The sequence below is a fragment of the Xyrauchen texanus genome, unplaced genomic scaffold (assembly GCF_025860055.1).
Source record: "Xyrauchen texanus isolate HMW12.3.18 unplaced genomic scaffold, RBS_HiC_50CHRs HiC_scaffold_546, whole genome shotgun sequence".
Taxonomy (NCBI): domain Eukaryota; kingdom Metazoa; phylum Chordata; class Actinopteri; order Cypriniformes; family Catostomidae; genus Xyrauchen; species Xyrauchen texanus.
The window spans coordinates 1-24,053 of NW_026266518.1; the positions used below are offsets into that span (position 1 = coordinate 1).

At 34.6% G+C, this 24,053-nt stretch overlaps 2 protein-coding genes across 2 annotated transcripts; one reads left to right on the forward strand and one right to left on the reverse strand.

The window, feature by feature from the left end:
* Window positions 1–6: 6 nt before the first annotated feature.
* LOC127642318 (transmembrane protein 251) lies at window positions 7–3,504 on the reverse strand. The gene is made up of 2 exons (XM_052124923.1): window positions 3,368–3,504; window positions 7–1,945 (listed from the first exon to the last, which is right to left on the reverse strand). The coding sequence occupies exons 1-2, from the start codon at window positions 3,374–3,376 to the stop codon at window positions 1,502–1,504; spliced, it is 453 nt and encodes a 150-aa protein (XP_051980883.1). The 5' UTR covers window positions 3,377–3,504; the 3' UTR covers window positions 7–1,501.
* A 626-nt stretch (window positions 3,505–4,130) lies between these two features.
* LOC127642317 (inositol-tetrakisphosphate 1-kinase) lies at window positions 4,131–22,791 on the forward strand (the record flags this gene model as incomplete). Its single annotated transcript, XM_052124922.1, has 8 exons — window positions 4,131–4,428; window positions 4,567–4,663; window positions 7,631–7,655; window positions 15,192–15,317; window positions 15,576–15,693; window positions 20,750–20,848; window positions 21,123–21,163; window positions 22,626–22,791. Coding segments are annotated over exons 2-8 (670 nt in total), but the record flags the coding sequence as incomplete, so codon positions are not given.
* Between the last annotated feature and the right edge of the window lie 1,262 nt (window positions 22,792–24,053).

The window sequence follows — 24,053 nt, forward strand, 5'->3', positions numbered from 1 at the left end:
TAAATATTATGTCAGTGTAACGGTTTCAAATGAATATGCACTGCACATTGCATTTAGTCAGAATCCAGACTTGTTTGAAATCACAGTGTACAAGGATTGCAATGGAAAGTTCATTACCAATACAGGTTAAACATTATCATTATAAAGTCACAGACAAGCCCTTTTAGACAAAAAAATGTGTCTTGTTTTGAACATTTTAACAAAGATGGAAATCTCTCCAGACATGGCCAAAAGCATTGTCTCCATACTAACAAGCAGTAATGTTGAAAATTGAAACACCTGGGTCTATGGCACAGGCCAAACTGAAATGGCTTTTGAAGAGAGGGTTTAGGACATGAGACACATGGTTAGGTAAGTTTGCAACTGACTCATTACAACCTACCACACCCTGCACGTCTAAATAACCTTTGCTTTGCTTGCTTATGCAAGACAAGACTGTAAAATGATTGAGATATCCCTCTACAATTAGACATGATGTTCAGAGCACAAATATTCCATACAGACATGTATAACTTGTTTTCCAAAACCCAAGCATGGATATTTAGAATCGTCTTTACTGCCTTCCATTGTTTGAACCATGATAGTTACAATATGTCAAACACAAGTTGAAGAGATGGAGAAAAATACTCCCTTTCCATGTCTGGAGCATCCCATAAGTCATCATTGAAGGCAAAATACATTTATTAATCTGTATTCATCACAGATAAGAAACATCTTGTTTTTGTTGCTCCCTATTTGAGTACTGTTTTCTACATTCACAACCAATAAAAACATGGACAACTTTGAAAAAAAAAAACGAATTTAACACCTGTACGTGGCACCAATTTTTACTGTTTGTTCTGTTAGTTGTCCTAGTTTTCCAACATTAATGTTCACTAAATAATAACCACTGGAGTTGAATAGAACAGCAAGAAACTATAGTGACACAATTAATCCATTGTCCATATCCTATCTAAATATTTAGCATGCACTCCTGTCAGCATTTTACACCCACATCACTGTCAGACAAAAACATTTCAGCTTCCATCTTTAGTGTAAAATCAACTGCAAAAATTCTAGGTGACATCTCGGACCATGGCTTGATTGAGAAAAGAAAATATTAAAATATTATTTCAGTTTAATTGAGGCAAAACCTTTTTTAAAAGTACCATTAGACATAGGAAACTTGGAAAGTACTTCTGGATCCTGTTATAAATCTACTTTAACTTAAGTCACACTGATTTTGCACTGAAGATGCAGTTCAAACAAAAACAAAAAATGGTGTTGAACCATCGTATGGCTTGAAAAATCTTTTTTTCCCCAAAAGGAAAAACAAACAATCCCCTTAACAAAGACAGCAAACCCTTAACCTCCATGTAATGCCTGTAGCCAAATCCTTAAAGTCATGAACAAGTGTGTACAGACAATGCAATATTTTGCTTAAAAAAGCACTTTTGTTTTCCCAAACCCCTAAGACACCAAAGTGTATGGCACCAAGATCCAATCCCACATCTTGGACAATTTAGGTGTCAATCAGCTGCAGCCTGCTGATCTGATTGGAGGCCTTGGTAAAGGTTTGGTGACGGTTGCAGAGAACAGCAAGGCAGATGGGCAGAATACAGTATCCAACAGTCTTTGGGTCCACCCTTGTGCAGGAATAAAGAAAGAGAAAGACCTGGAGGTAAGGTACAAGGAAAATGGTGGCCCACACCCAGAAGGGCAAGAGGAGAAGTCTTGTTTTCAGAGTAAGTGTCCATGAGGTTGAAGAAGGGGATGAGGATGAAGCATCTCCTGACCATTTTGTCTGTGATCCAGGTGCCTTCTCTACCTGTGCTAGTGCAAGCCGGTTGTATGTTTGGCTGATCTCAAATATATAATAAACCCCAGCAACACTAGCCATTAAGTACAGTCCAACACCTATCCATCCCATCCGCTGGCGGAAATTCATCATTCTCCATGCTCTTGTCTGTTATAAAAAAAAAAAGAAAAAAAAAAGTGAATGCACCCAATGCAAAGATAAACAAGAAATCATCGACTTGCATGGTAGAAAAATCATGTGACCCAAGGTACTATTTCGTTTTTAGTAATTTTACACACACACACACACACGAAAAAAGAAAGAAAAACGCACAAAACTATGGCTGAGTTCGGAATGTCATACTACTATACTACTCTTAGGATTATTTTAAAAAGAGTACACAGTGGTATCCCAATTCGAACTTAATCTATAAAGATGGCCAAAAGTCTGCTTAATATTTTACATCCCAACATTTTACCACAATCTTTCAGATCATGTAAATAACTAAAAACTCTCAAACTGCCATTTCTTTGTGCGGTCAGCGCCTCTTCTATGAGTTGCGCAAATGTCTAAGGGGAGAGATTGAAACTGCACCCGGCTGATGCACACTCTGTCACAGGGATGCTCGTCCCTAGAGCGCGTTTGCTGCAGCTAGATTATAACATGATTGCTCACAACATATTAAATCATAATATATATGTCACTGTGCATTTCTTATTGTGAAGAAAATTGGCAATATGCAGCTTTATTAATAAAAGAGTGAGTTTGTTTTTTGTGAATTAAAGATGGATTGAAGTGAACAAAATGTTATGTTTTAATTTCAGCTTGTTTTACAATATAAATATCTAAAACTCCTTTAAAAAAATGCATTCACATGAATATATAAGATATATATACACTTTCTTTTAGAGAATAGATCTTGAAAATAAGAATATTTTGTCTTTACTGCACTCACAGAATTATAACCATGTGAAAAAATACACTTAAATACAAAATACACTTACTGTATATTTAAGAGACATTCTCTTAAAGCAAGTCTAAATATCTATATATTATATTAGATTTTTAGATAATTTTAAATGGAAAACAATATAAAAACACTTGATAACAATAGGATGTTTTTCTGTGAATAGTTTACTGAATTAAACGTACATCCCCCTTTTAATACAGTGAATGTCATTTAGAGGTATTTTTTAAAAGATGATTTTGTAATCTTTATTGTTAGTAAGCACGTTTAATACAACCTTTTAAGATGGTGCACAAGCTGAATAATTGGCTGAAGGCTAATGATTAATCGTTGCAATAACGTACGTATATATATATATATATATATATATATATATATATATATAAATAATTATTACAAACTTTTTTCCAAAATAGGTAACTTAATCAATGTTGTATGCAACATTTTAACCATTCCTAAACGAAACTCAAACTAACAATAATTATTTAAAACAAAGAGGAAGTGATTCTTAAGCAAATTCGAAGATGTTTGATCAAATCTGTTGACTAGCACTATTGCTAGTTACTACATCTCTCATGATAACAACTAAACACACGACCTTGATTTTGAAGAGTGTTACTTACTATGATCATACGATCAATTCATTTTGTGGAGTTTTCAGTGCAATTCGTTTCTCAAACCAAAAACACACAGCGGTGTCACAGGATTGATGTCATAAGACTCATTTCCTGAAAAGCAATATACGGAAGTTACGATTGAGTGTTTCTGTGGTTTTATTAACATTTCAACGGGCTCTACCTTCAACGGGCTCTACCGCCCCCATGAGGATCTTTATGATACATACCTGGAGATTTGTCAATCCTAGACATTTTAAAATAGGGATTATTAAAAATCAAATGCCATTTTCGAACAAGGGGTTCAATATTTTTCTCATGGCATTCAGTTTAACAATATATTTTATTCAGCGTAGCGCCATAATTAAAACGAGTCTGTTAAAGATAGACTTACAGTCGATGGCTCTGCCTACCCTTAAGCTCATAAACCACACTTAATTTCGTCGGCTGAACAATCAACGGCAGTTTTAAACATCAATTGCCTACAACCCGTCCCTCAAAGTCTATTGCTCACAGCCTCGTTTCAGTATCGTCAAACATTCAATATGGCGCTACTCTGAATAGCGTTCATTGTAAGAAATGTAAATGATTGTTACAATGAATAAATGAACGAATAAATCCTGGATAAATGATCTCTCAAGGACCATTTAACCTTTACCAGTACATGCGGCTATAGCCTATATATAATAAGCCCGCCTCTGGAGGAGGGTGTGTCTGGGCAAACAAGTTTTGTCCCTGTCCAAATGACCAATCAACATTACATCGCTGATTAACAGCGTTGCCAAGTAATGGACAGACCGTTTGGATATATAAGGTTAATATCTGAGGTTTGTCAAAGGAGATGCTGTGATGTGTTCTGTTTATGTGGATATGTTCTGGTGTCATATTTAATGTGACACAGTTGTCATAAAAATTACAAACTATTTAGGCAAAGGGACACGCATTCTGGAGGACATTGGCAACCGTGGATGGACTAGTGACGATAGACTAAACCTGTAACTGGGAGATACTCGTAACTGATCGTAAACTTCTGTTTTCAGGTCGCGTTGATTCAACACATATTCTGTCAGGTAGGTTCAAACATTTCTAATATTATGTTTATATTTTTAACAACTACCAAACTGACTATTTTAGCATAGTTTCCAATTCTGAAGGCAGAATAAAACTAGCACACATAAAACTATTCAGACTGACTTTTCTCACTCCAGAGATGCAGACGTTCGTGAAAGGAAAGCGAGTGGGATACTGGCTCAGTGACAAGAAGATTAAAAAACTTAATTTCCAGAACTTCGTGGAAATGTGCAGGTGCGTAAAAGTGAAGCGCACGTTTCTCGCGCGCATCCTGTGCGGCTGGTCATGATCATTTTATCCAAAAATAATATTATTTTTGTATATCTGTCGAAATGTTGTCAGTGCATATGAGCAAAAAGCTGTAGTAAACAGAGAATATACGTTGAATTCGAGTGAGTAATACAAAACTGAGATATAGAGAATTGAAAATGTCTACCAGTGGGTTAATGTTTAGGAAACATGATTCATCACGCCTCCTCGTGTTCTTTTGCCTCATCTTTCGTACAACAGTCGTCAATCCAGTCCCCCACACACACACACACCAAAACACTACTTTTGCTAAGTCAATATAGATTTGAATACAGAAGTGTACATTTGTACATATGTATTTGTACAAGTGTAGGGGACTACGGGGCTAAAGGCACACCTTAAGGAAAATCTGCTTTTTTTTCTGGGCACAAAGTGTATCAAGATTGAAAAAAAGAAATGTATTTTTATTAATTAATGATGGAGCAACAAAGAAATGATAACGGAAGTTGTTTTGATTAAAATTCATAAAAAAATAAATTTATAAAAAACATTGGGGTAAAAGGCCCCCAGGTGTGTTAAAGAGGTATCATGTAAATATAGTATATATAGTTATACACTCTTAAAAAATAAAGGTTCCATTTAGAACCAAAAAAGGGTTCTTCAGCCTGATGCCATTAGTAGAACCCTTTTCGGTTCAACAAAGAACCGTTTTACCCAAAGTTCTTTTAAAAAGAAAAAAAAAAATACGGAAACTACTAGTGCTTTAAAGAACCATAGTAAGGTTCTTAAAGATAATGCCATATATAGGGCAAAATTTGTCAGCTTATGCAAATATTTTGAGACAGCAAGATGCTTTTTTGAGTAATAGATTAAGATAATGATTATTCAAAATAACCACTTCAGAAAAGGGTTAACCATTACATGTTAATTTCAGTCACATTTAGCTTTTCATAACATCTCAAGTATTCTATAAATAAATTAATCTCCATTAATAATGTAAGTTGTTATTTGATGTAATTGGATCAGTCAATATGACCCCACTTTGAAGATGTTTCATAACAAATCTATTCCTCCCACTTAAAAAAAAAAAAAACTTTTTTTTTTACCCCAAATACTGTCCTATAACTTATGAACAGTTATTTAAAGTTTTTATTCAATCACCTTGAACAAAATAAAAAATGGCAAACAAGTATTTTATGTGATAATTTCAGGGATTTTCAGTAACATAAAAAAAAAACCATTAAATATTAGATCAAATCACCTCAAAATTCAACTTTTTCCAAGCAGTGACCTCATGGATCAGGAATATTTTGCAGTCTATAGTGACAAACAGGAAAGTGTTGCAGTGGATTTTGTTGGTGTTTAGTGTTTTGGGAGAGACAAAAAATGTAACGTGCCTTTTACACAGGGAGGCCTTTAGCCCTGTTGTACCCTACATATAGATTTTAAGTGCTACCACAAACATTTATTTCGACTTGTCCCTTCTTTTCTTAAAAAAAAAAAAAAAAAGCCACAATCTGGGTTACAGTGAGGAACTTACAGTGGAAGTATATGAAGCCAATTCTTAAACATTAAAATACTGAGGTGGTTAGGCTGGTTTATTTAGTTGTTTTTAGTGTTTTTTTGTGCACTTGGTGAGGCTGAGAGACCAGATGAAGGCTAGCTTCATAAGGGTTTAAGACCAGCAAACTACAGTACCTTAGTCTGGTTTAAACTGTCCTTTTTCTCCCCAGTATTTTTATCTAAGCATTTACTGTTTGAGGGAGTCCCTTCTTTTGAACTGTGAGAGATTGTATCAAAAAACTTCAACTTGACTTCTACTGTCCTGGGATTCTCATAAGTAGATGATAATAAATCCATCTGTGGATTTTTTTGGCCATAAAATGACAGAGCCTGGACAAAGTTCACTGGTTACCTGGATAAGCACCATGCAGGGAGTCCTCAATTCCACAGACTTTGGAGTAACATTGCTTGCATGTCTCTTTAGATACCATACATTCCTAAGAGTCTGCAGCAACACCACGCTTGTTACATAACTGATTCAGAGCTAAATAATTGTCACTCAGGAAATTCAAGTCTAATTTTATTGCAATCAGAATGGCTGTAAATGTTCTGTTTGTGGAAGGAGGCCTTGGCCATAGTTTTTTCTTTGGGTGAATGACGTTGCAAGTGTGGACTACATGACATTTCTGGGAGAAACAATGCGTTTCAGAGTCAATGTAACATGATCTCCTTTCTTTCATGAGCATATTTCAGCATACAGAGAACTGACTTTTAATAGGTTTTTACCTAAACTTGATGAACATGTTTAGTGATCATTTTTCTACTTGTTTGCATATTTGTTTAGGGGTTTTTGATAAAAGACTAAGATATTTTCCCCTATTTATGAGGTTTTAGCAAAACACAACCACTTCAGGCTGTCACTCAACATACTTAGAAATGTCTCCCCTGTTCACTGTGCCAGTATTATTCAGGATATTCTTCCTGCACATTAACAAATCAGACACATTTTTCATTTAATGAACTGTGATTTTGTAGACTTTGATCCAGCAGCATAAAATGATACCTAATTTCATGTTACAATTTCAATGTGTTTGTGTGCATGTTTTTTGTCTCTGTGATTGTAAGGGGGAATTTGGAGAATTCTCTCCTATTTGAGTGTGAGACCACAGTCTTAGGGGTTGCTTTGTGACAAAGCACCCTTTATGTTGCCAAGTAACAGTAGTTTTGTCCAGTTCTCTTTGCATTTCAGCTTGAAACAGAAGTGAGTGTCATTCAAATGTGCAAGTTCTTCTTAATAATATGTCTTGTAGTGAAAATATGTCATACCTCCATATTCCAAAAAAAATCCATGTTGTTCAGTATGTGAACAATATGTCAACAATATCATATTTGCATGCCACATGTATCAATATAAAAAATTCATAGGTTGTTTTTCCTTTTGCCTTTCAGAAAACAAGGCATAGAGATGATCCAGGTAAGCAAGCTTTTCAGCCTTTCTCTCTTTTTGATATGGCTTTTCCATGATGCAAAAAAACAACAGCTGTCCAATAATATAATGCCAGTGCCATAATATCATCAAAATACCTTTGTCAGCCTTTTTATTAAATGAATAAAAACCTAATATGTCTGGGAACACTTAAATTCAAAATATACATTCTATTTAAAGTCAATCTATATGTTTCATGCAATGAGTCTTAGTTAGAGACACAGTCATTTTATGATGTGAATCACTTTTAATTTTAAATGCTTCATTTTAGAGTTTGCATTGCATAATAATGCATTTATTACATAATAACGCTAGCATAGCTTACTGTAATGATATATTAGTAATGCTCATACATATATTAGTAATGCTCATGCTGTTTTTTCATGAACTTGCCATGGAGTAAACTCCAGTAAAGAGCAACTCTAAAAAACTCCAAAAAAGTAAATATAAAACTCTGTGTTTTTGCTTCAAAACAGTTTACAGAAAGTTCCTTATATAGTCTAACATAACATAAATGTAATTTTGCTTTTACAAAATTGCATGAAAGAAGGCATGAGAGCACTGATTAGCCTTTTCTTGGCCATTACAGATCATATCAGGTTGGCCAGTTTTAGAGTTGAGCCATTGCCCTGATGGATTATCTGCTTATTAAGCTTATCAATTCTGTATTGAAGTGTAGGACATTAGTAAATGGCTTAAGTCAAGAGAATGATATTTGGAGGGTAGGTTAAACCAGATCTGTCCAGATCTGTCCATTGCAATGGCACTGCAAAATTTTAAATGTGCAACATTATTGCAAACCGCAGAACTTGTTGATAATGTATTTTTCTTCAAACTCCTGTGTTCAGGACATTTTGACCTGGACAAATTTTGTTCTTTTTTTTTTACATTATCCAACTGGAATAAAACGTTGTTCGCATACGTTACTTGACAACACAAACAAAATTTGGACCATTTTCTTAACATTTGATTGGTTTTATTTAACTTTGTTTCACCTGTTGTGCTCCTGGTCAAAAATGAACGGTCATTGGAAAATTAATAGATTATACTACAAAATACAGAAATATTAAGTGTTCAGGAGCATCCTTTAGATGAGCACATATGTGGATGTGTGTTTGCACATGCAAAGTTCGGACATGTGCACATACACACGCTCATGCGCAAATACACACAAACACACACAACTTGTGTTGAGTGCCCTTTTTTGCATCTTCTTTCCGTGTACACTCTTTGAGGAAAATCTCAAGATTTCCTTATCATAATAAGTTGTGTTTGGGCTCGTTTGAATCAAGATAATCAACTGTAAGTTACGACATGTCATTGTCTATGTTAAATGTATGTTTCAGGAAGACATTTTCATGTTTTTCAAAACATAACACAACTGTTTATTGTATTTAACTGTGTCTGTGGGAATTTCACACACTAAAACTCACTGCAGTTTGTACTCTAAGTGAAACAAATTTGCTCATTGCATTTTTCTAATTGAAACCTTACCAATGATATATAACTCAGGGCTATGTCATCTTATTCAACTCTGAATATAATTATTGATATAATACATTTGCTCATTTTGAGAACAAAACAATTTAAATTTGTCAGCCAATCAAAAATAATTATTTAATAATTGGCAGGATCAGCTACATGCATTGTAAAGTCCAGATTCTAAACTTTAAAATAACAACAATTTTATTTAGATCAATCAAGTGGTTATTCAATTATTATATATAATATGCCCCCCTCTAGTTTCAGCTCAGTTCATTTAACCTTCTATCAATAAAACATTTGTTTAAAATATAGTACAATAAAGTAAAAAGTCTGTCATAATTACTAAAAAAGAAGTTGACAAAAAGATCTAATGCAATATCTTGGGATAAAATATGCTATATGAGAGATGTATCAACAATCTTAGTGGGCCAGTCATTTTTGACCGGGAACACAAAAGGTGATAGCACAAATGAAGTCAACACAATGTTTAATGGGCCAGGTCACCCAAAAATGAAAATTCTGTCATCATTTACCTAATAGTCACCCTCAAGTTTTTCCAAACCTGCATGACTTTCTTTCTTCCATGGAACACAAAATGAGTTGTTAGCCAAAATGTTAGCTTCAATCACCATTCACTTTCATTGCATCTTTTTTTCAATGAAAGTGAATGATGTGAGTGAATGATGACAACATATTTATATGAAGTATTCCTTTAAGTAGAAAATAATGAAAAGGGTGTAACATAAGGAAATGAACAGGTTCCAATAAAATATAACCTATTAAAACGATTTTCAGTTTGATCGTCCTTGCAACTCAAATGGTAGAGTGCTAACAATGGCAAGGTCACAGGTTTTAATTCCATGGAAACGCATATGCTGATAAAAAAAAAGTCACTGAATAAAGCATCTGCCAAATGCATAAATGTACACAGAAGTTTGCCCTACTAAAGAACACCTGGCTTTGTCAGGGTCCAGACACAATTCAACACAGTTTCTCGCACCAATTGTTGCCCCATTTTTCATTGCCAATATACAGAATATGAACTGCTTGCATGACTTACTTCGAGCTAGGACATCATCATCATGCAATGTTTGCTTAAGGATGGAGAGTTAACAGTATTATGGGGATTTAAAGAGTGTTCTGTTATGTTTGTGCTGACTTCCCCTTGCTTCACCTTGACATTGATAAATCATTAGACATGAGAGATATGACAGCCCTTAGCGTACAGTGTAACAGGTTAGAGACTATTGTGTTGTCCTCTTGATTTTTGCGTGTCTTCTTGTGTACATAGCTCAGGACATGGGAAAGAGCTTTTTTTGGATTAATTGGCTAGCCCTTTCCTAATGTTTTCCGTGGACATATGGAGCGAGTATTTGCACATTCCAACAGGACATGCCCTTGTCAACCATGTTTATATTTTGTTAAGTTAGAGAGGCCCTGATATAAGTACTTCAAGAACTCTTATAACAAACTGAGCAGGGTACAGTGGAAATAAGGTGTAGATTTGCATACAAGTATAGTACTCGAAGGATATCATGAGATTGGCTTTTGCTTAAAACAAGTATGTTAATGGAAAAACATTCTTTACTGTTTTGGAAAGTGTAAGAGAGTTCTAAGAACAGACTCAAAGTCAATTTTCTTTTGTTTTGGGACTTGTATGTAAAGGCTGGTAGCTGTGTGTTCTTTGTAGCCATTTAGAATGGAAGAAGGAGGGAGGAATGGAGACTAAACCAAAGTATTGGTTCCTTTAGTCCGGTATCGGCCAGACAGTTCCACTGATAAGGATCTGACTCTGAAACTGAGGGCTTTTCTCCACTCCCAAACTCAATTGACAGATGCATAATAAATGTCTCATTGCTATCCATGCCATGAAGGGTGTGGACAGGAAAGAGACTAAAGGATGGACTTTGACCTTTTCGCATCATACAATTGGCAGCCCTGCTACACACAGTCATAGATTTTATACGGTCACTAAACTTCTTAACTCTCTAGTAAACAGTCTGTGGGCTGATCACTTTAGGCACGGTGAGTGTCATTAATATCATTAAGAAATGTGATCATTAAGCATCAAGGCATTCAAATCTTTCACAAGCAGACATCTTAACAGAATGTTAACCATGTTGTAATCTCAATTTCATTTTATCACTGAAGCATAGATTTATGGATTTGTAGAGTGTTTTCTAAGGGCAAATTTTGTTTATAAATACTTTAAATCATATGTGTATGTTCATCATACACTGAAAACAATGTGCTCCATGTGGTAAAAACTAAATCAACCTGTTTTATTCAAGTAAAACAAAGTGTATTTAATCTGACTAAACATAACAAATTAGGTTACACAAAAAACATTATGCACTCATAAAAATGATTTTTGCTGCTTGTTCAATTCACTTAATTAAAATGAACTAAAGCAGCACAATATTGGAACATTTTGTCACAACTTGATTTAATTGTGTTCTCTATTTATATTTGTTAAATGCAAGTTTACTTAATTCATTTGAGTTGGGACCACATGAGTAACACTTTTTGTGCTGTTATTGTAACATTGATGAAACTAGGCAGGGGATGGCCATTTCCCAGCATGCTTTGCATGGGATTCAACAGGGAGAGTAATTGTTAAAATTAAATGTTATTTTATGTGTTTTGTGCAAGATAAATTAAATTAAAGCAGATACTTGTTAGTGTTTCATTTGTTTTTATGTTGAAGTTTAGAAGCGTTTCTTTTGATGTAGTTTTGCGGGTTGCCATTATGGTGAAGAAGATGTCGCACATTGATTATTCACTTTGTTGAGCAAATGCTGTACTAACTATAGCATAGTTACCGAACTACACTCTTTAGTACTTCCAACCGGCCTGTATTTAGCATGCTAATATTCACTTTCAATAGTTAGTACATGAAGAAATATAAGTGATTTATTTGAGTTACACCGAGAGATCTTGTTTTGTTGGGGTTACCCAATTCAGCTAAGTCCTTTCTACACAAAGTGTTTGTGTTGAGATTACAGAGTAATTTTAAGTTAAGATAACTAATTTTAAACAAGTCCACAATGAAATAAAGATCAACCAAATAGCTATTTTTTATTCTCCTTTGTTGCCCTAAGCTTGTATGACTTTCTTTCTTCCATTGAACACAAAATAAAATATTAGGAAAAATGTCACTTTCACTGTATGGAAAAAAGATGTGATGAAAAGGAATGGAGTCTGAGGCTATCGGTCTGTAAAATTCTGCCTAAAACCTTTGATGTTACACTGAATACAAAGTCATGCACATTTGATACACATGAGGGTGAATATAGAGATAAATTATTTTCCATTTGTATGATTGATAAAACCAGCTTCCATCAATTTTGAACACTGAATTTGCTAAGTGATATAACTCTACATAGAGGAACTTTTTGTTTGTACAGGGACTTTGTTTGCCATTGTGGTTTACACTTTACAATTGGTTTAATGATCTCTGTGTAATAATGGAGTAATAATGATAATAATGTTCCTTACTTTTCAACAAAAAGAAGTTGGTAAGAAAGGGTGAGGAAATAGGGAAACGATAATCTCGCAAAGCAAATAAGGCTTCATAATGTGCAGGAAGCTGTGAATCTCTTCAACTAATGGTTCTTTAAAAAGTTACAGCTGTTTCAAATTACTAGAACAGCAAGACGACATTAACTGTGATGGAAAGCATAGCTCACAATGCTGTAGCATGCTTAATATCAGATGATGTGAGTATCAGCTGAATTTCTACAACAGAGAATGTCTTCTTATTAAAGTGTCATGATGTCTCCTGATGCATGCTGCATATTAATGGAATCAGTGTCACTTTCTGTGTGTCATCTTCTTAAGGTCTCTTTTCCTAAATTGTTTGTCACACCTCTGTACTAGTCATGAGAATTTTACAGTCATGGTCATCTGAAAGCATAGCCATTTAGGGAACAAGCCAATAAGCCTCTCAGGATCACCTCTGTCTTGATCTCTGTCCCTGGTGGGCCCCTCAGCCCCATATTGTGCTCCTATATTTGGTACTGCCTTTAAAAGAGTCACTCTGGATTAGGTCTGAACATCTTAAATAAAAATGCTCTTAGGGATGCCCCCCCTTCCCTATTAACCGCTGAGGCCATTTCCATGTGTTGCTGACTTTTGCCAAGAACCTTTGTGATCTGATCCAAGCAAAAATATTCTCTCGTCCCTAAATGTTAAACCCAAAGGGATCATGTCCTCTGTTTAACCCAAGCAGCCATTCTCTGTTGGTGACGTGTAAAGTCTTCAGAACACATTGTACTGTCTGTCTGGCATACACAAGATGGCAGATTTGTCAACATGGTCACACAGGAAATTGACAGTCTGCTTCCAAATGTTCATGTACCCTGAAATCAACCCCATTCAGCCGAATTACTGACAAGCGGCATACCCCATCAGACATTTTTACGTCAATTCATGTGTGTTTGCCTTTATTTGTTGAACTACTAATAGCGTGTCGCTCATGCAGTCTACAAGACACAGATTCATTCCGAAGTTGGATTTTTGCTCCAAAATGTTATTTTTAGTCCACCGACTGTTAGGTTTAAAGTTGGAGTTTGGGTTAGGGTGTAAGATTAATAAAATATGCATTGCTGTTGACTATATTACATAATTTAAACAACAAAAAATACAAATGGCTTTTGGCATCACCCTGTGGACATTTTACCTCAACAACACTTCCAGTTTCGACCACTGGGGGCAGTGGTTTGAAATTCAGTAAGCACAGACCGATTTCAGCAGCAGAACTTTCGACCTCCTGTTACTGAATTCAGAGTTATCAGTCTCTTTACCTGTCATTGTGTTTATATATGAGTCACAAATAAGTGCTTAAGTAGGTTTAAAAGGATAGTTCACCCCAAAATGAAAATTCTGTCATACTTTACTCACCCTCATTCCATCCCAGATTTGTATGACTTTCTGTCTTCTGCTGAACACTAAAGAAGTTTTTTAGAAGAATATCTCAGCTCTGTAGGTCTGCACAATACAATTGAATAGTGATAGGCCATAGAATCTCCAAAAAGCACATAAAGGCAGCATAAAAGTTATCCATATTACTCCAGCAGTTAAATCTGTCTTCAAACGTGGTATTACATTTTTGTCCTTTTTTATTTAAATATAATATACTTAATTATAGTTTTTAAATATTGATCAGTTTCTCACCTACACCTATCATATCACTTCTGAAGATATGGATTTAACCACTGGAGTCACATGGATAACTTTTGTGCTTTGTGTTTTTGTTTTTGTTTTTTTGTTTTTTTTTTACTTCAAAGGTCTAAGCTGAGATATTCTTCTAAAAAAAAAATTGGTCTGTGTTCATCAGGACACAAGAAAGACATACACATCTGGGATTACATGAGGGTGAATAAAATTAATATAAATTTTTGGGTGCACTATTGGTTTAAGCAAAAGAATAGACTGAACAATATCTGTCATTCAGGGTCTGAATTCTACTTATGCTTGCAAGGAGATCAGGATGTGATCCTGCATCTTTGGGGCCATTTACACCTGTTATGTATTTAGATTAGTTTCAGGCAAAACTAATAAACAGCGCCTTTGTGCTCTGGACTGAAACTCTATAGTTCAGTTTCTTTTCACACGTGACAGTTAGCATCCATATAAACAACTGTCCTACAAGTATGCCCTTGAGCAAGTAGAACTTCAAGGAAACTGGGTTAACTGGAATTTACAACTTGGCATGCAGTTTATTTAGTCAACCAATTCCAATTTATTTGCTAAAATACTTGTAAAATCGTTTAATTGGTGTAACCTAATGTGTTCAGGTTGATTCAGTGATGTTAACATATTTGAATTGTATCAAAACTGAATGAAGCACATTTTAGGTTAAAACATTTTCAGTGTACTTATTTCCGTAACAGTAACACATTTGCATCAAATATGGGATGTGCTTTTACAGACAAATAGATCCTATACCTATTCATATATTGACATTAGAGTTCTCCCATAGGGTTAAAATGTCTTGTGGATGTTTACTGAGCTCTTGACTTTGTTCTCCCTTTCTAGCTGGATCTAAGCCGCCCAATAGAGAAGCAGGGTCCTTTTGATGTCATCATCCACAAGCTAACCGACCACATCGTTGAGGCTTACCAGAATGTTGCGGAGTCTCTACTCCTTGTAAAGGGAGTTCAGGTAACAAAGCCCATAAACTCAAGTGCCCAAATCTCTGCTCCTCAATCCTTGAATTTTAATGAAAAAGAACCCATAAAAAGTGAACATCTCCTTACAAGGTTAAATCTTCAGAGGGCTGACTAATACAAAGAAAAATGTTGCACAATGACTAATTCAAGGACACAGTAATAATTTAGAAATCAAATCTTTTAATACCAAGTAAGTCTTATGCAGGAAGTCTTTATAAATTGTCTTGACCTTATTTTGACCTCTTTCCAGGACTACATAGATGCTCACCCTGAAACAGTGATTCTGGACCCTCTTCCAGCCATTCGTACCCTGCTGGACCGCTGCAAGTCATACAAACTAATCCATAAAATTGAAGACTGCATGAAAGGTTGTCTACATCACATATTTATTTCAGTTTGACCACACAGAATACAACAGTGTCCTAACTATATCCTATATACATCTCTTCCCATGGCTAGTCACCAACATATGTTTTGGTATCTGGTGCCCACCATGGGATGCTGGTGTGCTGGTTTACATGTATAAATGTAAACCAAGTACACAAGTATCCATGACACGATGCGTAATTAAATATTTAAAGGAGGAAGACAAATTCATCAGGTTGTACGGCAACACATACGATGGCATGCACAAAATGCAGCGGCCATCTGTGGTCAGGTGCATGCTGGACGAAGTAATTTATCTAAGGATCACCTCTAAGTCATTATCTAAGTCTGATAGTCTGACTTTGCAAAAAAATAACTGGTACGGTTTCATTCAGACAAAAGTGCTTACATTTTAAAAACAAGAATTCTTGCTTTAAACCTAACTTTTAAAATGCATGTAAAATACTGATTGATGCATCTGAAACCAGTAGCATTGTTTGCCTTTATATAACCTGTTATCAGTCATTAGTCCTCTTACAGCTTGTAAATATTCTGTATATACAAAAGTGTTCTTTAAAAAAGGCCTTTGGGTCCCCCTTTGTTCTTCAGGGTTAGTACAATACGAGGAGAACAGGTTTTGGCCATTCTACAGTTGAAGTGAGAGGCTTATGGAGGGCTTATGTCCTAAAGCTGCTGAGTCATTCATTCTTTGTGCTGCTTGCATGCTGCATTCACTGGCTACAGAAAGAATAGGAGGCCCTCTCACTAGCTACAGCCAACAGAATAACCATCTGTGAGAATGGCATAGTGCCTAAGTAATTCCATTTCCACTTGCAATCTTATTAGCAATATTACACCTAAATATTAGGTAGAATTATAGAAGATATAAATGTATCCAGATCAGGGTCAGAAATTAACCAGGCTTGGGGTAACAATATCACAGAAATTTACAAAAATGCCCCCAGTATTCAAAATCAGGGGGGCAAAATTGCTGGTGGTATGATATATTATTTAATTGTCAATTATTTAATTATATATACTGTACAAATTGATAACCTGCAATTGTCACCTTGTGGAGCTTTTTCTACCTAATCTTACCCTTAAAAACACATTTTGTTGTTGTAACCTAATGTATTCACATTTATTCGGACACGTTATATAATATATTTGAATAAAACCAATTAATTTTAGATGTTACCATATGACGTGCATTTTTAGGTCAGCTTTTAAATGTATAAAATGTGAGTTGATGTTAATATAATTTTAGGTAATACATTTTAAATCTGATTTTTCAGACTGATCATGTATGTTCATGAATTTATTACATTGAAGTACTTTACATGCACTGAAAGTATGACACTTTTACTTGTATGACACTTTCATGACTGAAAGTATGACACTTTTACTTAGTATGACACTTTCATGACTGAAAGTATGACACTTTTACTTAGTATGACACTTTCATGACTGAAAGTATGACACTTTTACTTAGTATGACACTTTCATGACTGAAAGTATGACACTTTTACTTAGTATGACACTTTCATGACTGAAAGTATGACACTTTTACTTAGATTTTGATTATGCAGTAAATGTGCAGTAGCTCTTTCTGACAGTGGTCCACACATGCACTGTAAAAAGTGTAAACCTGCAATATTTCATGTTACCCCATAAAAAATTTTTTAGGTTAACTTTTTTCAGTGTACACTGTAAAAAATTGTAACCTGCTGTTGTTGCCTTAAAGGGATAGTTCACCCAAAATTGAAAATGCTCTCATCATTTACTCATCCCAGATGTGGATGACTTTCTTCCTTCTGCAGAACACAAACAAAGGTATTTAGAAGAAAATCTCAGCTCTTTAGGTCCAAACAATGCAAGTGAATGGTGACCAAAAATTTTAAGCTCCAAAATGCACATAAACATAGCATAAACGTAACTCATAAGACTCCAGCGTTTAAATCAATATCTTCAGAAGCTATATGATAAATGTGGCTAAGACACAGATAAATATTTTAGTCCTTTTTTCTATAAATTCTCCTCCATGCCCATTAGGTGGCGATATGCACGAAGAATGCAAATTGCCAAAAACAAAAGAAGAATATGAAAGTGAAAGTGGATATTGATAATAAAAAAGTATTTAAATATTGATCTGTTTCTCATCCACACCAATCATATTTTAAATTATGTGGATTTAACTACTGGAGTCATATGGATTACTTTCATGCTTCCTTTGTGCTTTTGGAGCTTAACATTTTGGTACCCATTCACTTGCATTGTGAGGACCTAAAGAGTTGAAATATTCTTCTAAATATCTTTGTTTGTGATCAGCAGAAGAAAGTCATGCACATCTAGAATGGCATGAATATGAATATAAAATTCACATGACTAGTACAGAGGTGTGATTAATTTTTGGGTGAACTATACCTTTAAGAAGCTATTTCTTCTTGGCCTGACCATTAAAATTGGGTTTGTTGATGTTGGTCAAATGTGTTCAGGCTGATTCCGACACATTAAATCAAGACAAGCCATTTCATATATGTTAAAGCACATTTTCAGTGTATATAATGTCTTAAAGGATCACTGTAAATGCAAAAATAGCATAATTTTCCAAATTATTTACATGGAAAATGTATGTATTAAGATCAGAAATGCTGATGTTGTCCAGTCATAACTATATAAAAGCTTCAATGTTATGCTAGAGGGATCTGTGAGTACAGGAGTGTCAGCTGAGGTTTAGTGTGCAGTTTACCATCCGCCTTGTTGTTTCTCTGTCTCTAAGAAAGAGAGAATTCTGTTTAGGATACAAAGGGAGTGACTATTGGTCCTGCTCACCAGGCAACCACCTACATGGCTATTAGCTTATGAAACAACACTGTGAGGGATTCTGGGAGAAGAAAGATAACACAGCTCATATACCCTCTGTATTACACAAGATCCAGTTTTGAAATAACTCACTTGCCCAATACATCTGCATGTCTGGGATTATCAACAAGTGCAATCAATGACTGATTTAGTTAAATGAGCAGGGGCATTTTTCCATGAGCTAATTTCCCCCCCTCCATGTCTTTACCATGTGAGAAGATGACAACAAGATTTTGTAGTCGAAATGTTTGGGTGGAAAACAAGCACTGCATTGCATGATATTATGTTTATGATCTTGCACAAGTGACTTGCAGAAAAGCTCACTATTGTTGTGGATGAGTTAAGATTAGGTCAATTTACTTGGTTGCGTATGTTTTGTGATTTCATTTTGTGTGCCAATGAATCATAATCAACCCATATCCTCAAATATACACAGAGTTGCTCCAAAAAATGATCTATTGCAGATTACTTATTACTTCTCCAAAACTTTAATCAGATTACATCATGGCTGGACTTGTAATCTGGCATACCGGGCATTTTCCTGGTGGGCCGACGCACTTTGGGGCCGATCAGGGGAGGACTGGCCATCGGAAAACGCCAACGCGTTATGCAGAACGGACCACAAAAGGGCACCGCGTATGCAGAAAAGGACAGCGAACACACTTTTGAGCCAGTTGCTATGCAAAATCCCAGGCCGATTTCTCTTCCCAGTCCAGCCCTGGATTACACTACTTATTAATTCAATTAAAAATCGTTTCTTTAATTACGATTAATTGCCTCACTAATTACTTTACTTTTGAGTTACTTTCTGAAACCCCTTCCAACAGTTTTCACAGTAAAGTTTTGTTTTCCTCTCTACGAATTCAAAATAATGTTTATTTTTCGTAAGAGTGTAATTCTAGTTTTAAACGTATTCAATAATATGACTTTTGTTATATGTGTTACCCAAGTAATGTAATTGTAAATTAATTGAAAGTCGTACTGTTATCTGATTACAATAATATAAAATTGAATCTTTTTCACTACTATTTTGATTAAAAAAGTCAAAAGTCAATTTCTTTGTAATCGCATTACACCCTACAATGTATGCACACTAGTCATTGTCAAACATCATATTCTTTTATTCAATGTTTGTGTCTACAGGCTACCGGTTGTTGAACTCAAATGGATTAATGTTCAGATGTAATGGTTTAATACGCTAAGCTACGTTGAGCCACTGAACACAGACAAATATTGTTATTGAGGGTTTATAAATAGAATAGTTTTGCCAGGGAAAGAAGCTGTTTACAAGATTTAAGCACATTGAAAATTCACAGATACCTCAGCAGTTCAGTTTTGAATGTTTCCATGGATCCAGTAGTAATGTTATCCTGTTCAAAGTATAGTCATCATTAAAAATGTGTGCAGGCTACACATCATTAAGGCCCATCCAAACTCTGTCTACAAGGAATTATGCTGAGTGTGTGCTGGTTAATCTTGTCAAGTTGCTGTCATCATGCCTGTTATGTTTTCAGTCATCTGATGGTCTGTGTATATTTGAGAAAAGAAAGTTGAAAAAAGAAAGAGACTGTATTAGAGGCAGATGGAGAGAAAGAAAAACGAGAGAGTGAGAGTGAGGTGGAATCAAAACAAATCACATTAAAAGGATAGTTCACCCAAAAATGAAAATGCTCTCATCATTTTCTCACCCTCATGCCATCCCAGATGTGTCTGATTTTCTTTCTTCAGCAGAACACAAACAAAGATTTTTAGAAGAATATCTTGGCTCTGTAGGTCCATACAATGCAAGTGAATGGTGGCCAGAACTTTGAAGGTCCAAAAAGCACATAATGTATAGAATTAATCCATAAGACTCAAGTGTTTTAATCCATATATACAGAAGCAATATGATAAGTGTGGGTGTGGGCTCAATATTTAAGTCCTTTTTTTTACCATAAATCTCAACTTTCACATTCTTCTTTGTTTGTTTTTTGCCATTTGCATTCTTTGTGCATATCAGCACCTACTGGGTAGGAAGGAGAATTTATATTAAAAATGGTTTTTCAGGAATATGGTTTTATGTAGATCTTAAAGAGTTGTTAAATATAATTGGCATACAGCTCAAATGTGTAACATTTTCATGAGTGATTGAACAGAAATTCAGACAAGCATGTGCTCATCTTTTCCTCTTCATCCTTTTCTGTGTTCAATCTGTAGATGAGAGGATCCACTCACCTCCATTCATAGTCCTCAAGAGCGAATGTGGTGCAGAGACTCTGAAGCTACTCCGCAAAAATGGAATCACATTCCCTTTCAGTAAGTTCCTTTCATCCACAGTAGTACTCATGCGTTGTTAATTGTATTCTGTAAATCGATTCATTTACAGATACATTGTGGTTAAAGAAAAGTGCTGCTGGCTTTTTACTGTCAGTTTATGCAATAGCATGCATTATTTAAATGGTTGTTTACAAGAACTAATTGTCAACAAAAACTTTTATCCACAAAGGAGCTTCTCAAACTTCTATTTCCTATGCTGTATATTTCCTCATGCATTTATGTACCATCTCACTTTATTTTTGTTTCATTTCAGTTTGTAAAACCCAGGTAGCTCATGGCACCAACTCCCACGAGGTAAGAGGATATTTAGGGCATGTTCAGAAGGTATCACAAATATCAATTATTTTTATAATTTAAAAAAAAAAACATATTTTGTAATTTAGTAAAGTAGGATAAATATTTAAAAGTTTAAAAAAAAATTGGTAACACTTTACAATGAGGTTCCATTTGTTAACATTAGTTAACATGAACTAACAATGAGCCATACTTATTAAGCATTTATTAATCTTAATTTCAACATAGTTAACATGAACTAACAATGAGCAATAATAATTAAGCATTTATTCATCTTAATGTTAATTTCCCTTGAAATGAGCAATACTTATTAAGCATTTATTAATTTTAGATAATGTTAATTTCAACATATAGTAATATATTTTTAAAATCAAAAGTTGCATTTGTTAACATTAGTTAACAACATTAGTTAATATTAACTAACAATGGACAATACTTATTAAGCAATTATTAATCTTAATGTTAATTTCAAAATAGTTAACATGAAATAAGGATGAGCAATACTTATTAAGCATTTATACATTTTTGTTAATGTTATTATAAGTTGCATTTGTTAACAACTATGAACTAACATGAACTAGCAATGAACAATTGTATTTTATTAACTAACATTAACAAAGATTAATAACTGATGTAAAAAATATATTGTTAAGTGGTTGTTCGTGATACCCAATGCATTAAATAATGTTAACAAATGGAACCTTATTGTAAAGTGTTACCAGTTATTTTAAGTCTAAATAATTTTGAATTGCACTGTATATTTAATATCTCAATGGCATTATGTTCACTTTGCTTTTAAAAAGAGCACTTCAGAAGTGTGGTACTAAAAAGAGCTTAATTACCTAAGTTTTATTTTGTCATGTATCTCATCATAAAGAGAACATTAACTCCGAGCTCTCATGGCATTGACTCACAAGCAACCCTCCTGTCCTTGTGGATAATTAACTGGGGTGCAACCTCCGTTGCTATGGTGACCATATCTTTGCCTTTTAGTGACTAATGTACAGGCAAAGTCTGAGATCACTCACATTCCTTCAGAATACGTTTAAAGACACTAGTGAATTTGTTTCACTGTGTTGACCGTGAGGGGCGTACAACATTAATGTGTCACCACCAACTGCTCGAATCTGTGTGTGCGTGTGTGTGCAAACAGATTGATTGTCAGGTGTTTTCTCTGTCTGTGAGCACAGAGGTTTACTGCGCTATAAGGAAAGGCAAGAAACTCATATCTCTGGAGAATTCCGGTGTGGCAGTTTTTGTGCTTTAAAAGTACATATAGACACACCTTACAAGACAAGGGTCACTCTTTTATTAGTCTGGGGGGAAAGAGATGTTTGCTCCTATACATTCAAGATCTTAAAAAATTAATATAGTTTATTGTAATTTTTTGCCTGATTAGCCTACATCCCACCTGCTTTGGAATGTGTCGTTAATTTATATTGATTTGGTATCTGTTCAATAGATGGCCATCATCTTCAGTGAAGAAGATCTGAAAGACATTAAGCCTCCTTGTGTAATCCAGAGCTTCATCAACCATAATGCAGTTCTGTACAAGGTCTTTGTAGTGGGAGAGGCCTACAGTGTGGTGCAGAGGCCCTCAATTAGAAACTTTCCCTCTGGACCCACAGGTCAGTTATTTTACATTGATGTCCTACCTAAATTTGTTACTCAATTAAAAATGATTAAGGTTTCAAGCATTTGTATGTAATTGCAGCTTAACCCTTAAATGCATGGGAACACTATTACATATTAGGCTCTTTAGATCTTTAGATATTTTATGTATATCTATAAAATCAGGACAAATCTAGAACAGGATTAATTATTTTAAAACTGAAATTTCATGATACGCAACTGACTGTCAAACACATATTATGCTACACATAAGATACGCATATGTATTATCTCAGGTACGTTTTGAGTCTAAATAGATGCACAACTTACATAATTTCAGTAGTATACCAAATTTACAATAGTCATATCATACTGTTCATGTGTTGTACTTGCTATAGTTTACTTCCTTGTTGTGCCTTCATCAAATATCTGTGTAAAATGTCAATCAAGTCAATCACTGACATCAACACCACCTTGAGTAAGAAATAACATGTATAATATGAGTACATGCATATGGGATACTGATAATGCAGCATTGTTGCAGAGAAAATCAGCTTGATATACATTTTATATGCATGAATATATTACTAATTTCTCTTGTAATAAACAAATAAATAGATATCCTGTGAAAGTAAAATTATATAGATATGAAATAATAATAAAAATATAATTTATGGAAGTGCAAAAAAAAAAAGAAGAAAAAAAACCCCACAACACTATTACATACCTAGAGTCAATAATGACCTATAGGCTTTTGGTACTTTAACCATTAATATATATATATATATATATATATATATATATATATATATATATATATATATATATACACAACAGTTAGTTCCGGTCCTCGAATCTGATTGGACAAGAGACATTCCATGAGCACTGATGGTCTGACACCATCAGCAATCCGACACTTCACTGTGTGTGTGTTCCTGCTGTGTTCATGCTGTTCTAAACTAAAGTGTAACAGTAGTGCATATGTGTTATTAGTTACTGTATAAGTGTCTCTTACATGTATTTTTTATTTAATGTTTTGACATTACATATGTTAGCCTGCAGGAGGTGGCAAAAGATAATTTTTGTGTGTAATATGAGCAGTTGGTGACATGAATTGTATCCGTTAATCATTGTTTACATAGAACAGCACTACGTGATCACTGGTATTACTACTACAAGACTACAGCTAGAAAATAGCTTTAAACGGTTTTAAAAGAACAACTTCAGCATTATGGCTCAACACAGCTGAGAGACACAACAGACAGTATAATTACACAAC